The sequence below is a fragment of the Austrofundulus limnaeus genome, unplaced genomic scaffold (genome assembly GCF_001266775.1).
Source record: "Austrofundulus limnaeus strain Quisiro unplaced genomic scaffold, Austrofundulus_limnaeus-1.0 Scaffold143, whole genome shotgun sequence".
Taxonomy (NCBI): Eukaryota; Metazoa; Chordata; class Actinopteri; order Cyprinodontiformes; family Rivulidae; genus Austrofundulus; species Austrofundulus limnaeus.
The window spans coordinates 356,492-358,870 of NW_013952545.1; the positions used below are offsets into that span (position 1 = coordinate 356,492).

The 2,379-nt window shown below is 40.1% G+C and overlaps 1 protein-coding gene across 1 annotated transcript in view; it reads right to left on the reverse strand.

Annotated features, from left to right (window-relative positions):
• Positions 1–2,379, reverse strand: part of rhbdl2 (rhomboid, veinlet-like 2 (Drosophila)) — a gene marked incomplete in the record, with an annotated part of 19,675 nt that overhangs the window by 11,859 nt on the left and 5,437 nt on the right. The window contains 2 exon segments of the mRNA XM_014016334.1: positions 1,016–1,116; positions 1,298–1,410. Of these exon segments, the coding sequence (XP_013871788.1) occupies positions 1,016–1,116; positions 1,298–1,410 (214 nt within the window).

The following is a 2,379-nucleotide window of genomic DNA, read 5'->3' on the forward strand; positions in this document are numbered from 1 at the left end:
AACGTTTCATTAAAGAAGAACCCGTCCAGAGGACCTATACAATTTTTTTCCTTTTGATTTTTTATCTGGATTACTGAGATGCATCAGGACATGTTATAAATAAGATTAAATTAATAATAAACAAAATAAATGTAAAAACCTGCTCTAAGCTTGTTTGGGACAAATTATCACATTAATTGAATTCTCTGAGCCATAAGTGAGTTTAAAAACAGGACGATACAACTAGTTTAATGAAGAATCTGTCTCTAGTTGTCTCTAAGTCTTTATTTGTGTAAGTAAAAGTATCTTTAACAACCTGTTAAAATACATTAGAAATCAGGAAACAGCCTCTATTTTATTCAAAAGTTTCTGAATAACCCCCAGTCTCCCCTCCTGTGTGTCCTTTACACACATGACAAGTTTTCTGATGCCTCTGTTAGAGAGGATAAACACACCTGTGTGTCTATGTTGTATGAAACTATGGTTGATTGTCAAACTGTATTCTCAGTGAGTTTAAAGGACTGATACAGAACATGGTTTAATGAAGGTGACCATAATCTCAGTTAATATGGTTTGACTATTACTGCATCAGTTTACGATGCGTGCAGACAGGTAAATTGAGCACAAGTCACGTACTAAACAAATACCAAATGTTTGTCTGATGTTCAAGAATAAATGTTTTTAAATCAACATTTGCTYGAGTGTCATGGATCACAACATTAGYACACAAACCAGATGTTGCATAATGTTTTARGTATTTGAACACAGGTAGGCCAAATGCATCAATTCAGCAGGTGAATGAAAGAACCACTCGTCAATATAATCTGATCTGATTGTAGCTTCTAACCCTTTTTATGCTTCTTTATTTTAAAAAATACCTCCTTTTTCTTTTTTGCTTACGCACCTCGTGCACTGGCATGGATAGAGGCCCACTGACATCGAGAGTGTACAGGGCCCAGAATTTGGTGCTAMACCCCTGCCCACAGATACAAGGTTTAAAGGTTTTTTATACCAGTTAAGTTGTGTATAAACTTACCACCACTGCGTTCATGAAATACCCTCCCAGCAGAGCATAGACTCCCCCGGATGCCCCGACCAAAGCACTGAGAGGATCAAAGATGGAACTGGCCAAAGAACCTGATCACACACACACAAAAAAAAAAAAAAAAAAAACTGAGCAGGAAGTAAAGCTCAAACACAAGCAGGAAAATAAACTTCATGACGAGATCCGGTCAAACGTTTCACAAAGACCTGAAACGCAGCTGTTTGTTTTATGAAGCCTGAAGAAGTGAAAYAAGCGTTGAAAGCTGGAGTTTACCTGCGAGAACTCCGGACATGTAAACCATCCCCACTTCAAATCCCTTGTGGACCAGTTCCAGCGGGATGCCCAGCAGGAGCTGCATCAGCAGGTTGCCCACAATGTGCTCCACTCTACCAGAGCAGAGGTGAAGAAAGTGTCAGAAAATAAAAATAATAACGTAACTGCAAACTGAGTTTCTGATCTGAGCTGAAAAATGTCTGATCAGACATTTCTGTATTTTTACTGATACAGGTCTGTAACAACAACAAATCAGACTACAGGGCTCTAGAGTGAGACCAATTTGGTCGCAAATGCGACCTGATTTCCTAATAGTGCGACTAAAAAAAAAAATGTCCGGTTGCACTGGTGCGACCATTCGTTCGACGGGGAGCGGTCGCCCGCTGAAACAAAAGTTTCTATATTCCATAAAAATAATCCAGCTGCATCAATGGTCGCCCGCCGACAGTCTCATCTCTAATAACACTGCGCTCTGCTCAAGGGCTCCGCTCCACACCTCCCGCGCACACACGTTTATTGTACTATCCTCATGGGGACTTTGCATTGGCTTCCATTCATTTCCCTGTCAATTCTACAGCCAACCATAACCTCTCAGGTAGACTACACACCTGACCCAAACCCTAACTTCACCTGTCTGTGTGTACCAGGGAAATGGTCAATAATTGTACCCATCATGAAGCAAAAACCTGTTCACACACACGCGTGCGCACACACGCATAGCGAAACAACCGTATTTATTTATTATTTTTACCCAGACCGGAGTCTGAAAAACATTTTTTTCTTGTTAACAGTGGAGATGAAAAGATGTGGATGGTTGCTCGCTCTTAAGTCCATCTTGCTAATTTAACAGTCGGGGTCTACTCTGTGAGCAGCAGATCATTTCAGCAGCATGAGGAAGCTCACATGTACGGCAGGCCGCTTTTGCACTTAATCGGTTTCACCACAGTTACATTCCAAGTATCTGAAATCGGTTTTTTTGGGTCTCAGGAGGATAAAACTAGACATATTAGATATTTAAGTGAAATAATATAATAAGTTTCAACTAATGCTAATGACATTGCAGACTTTTATTTGTTGTTACT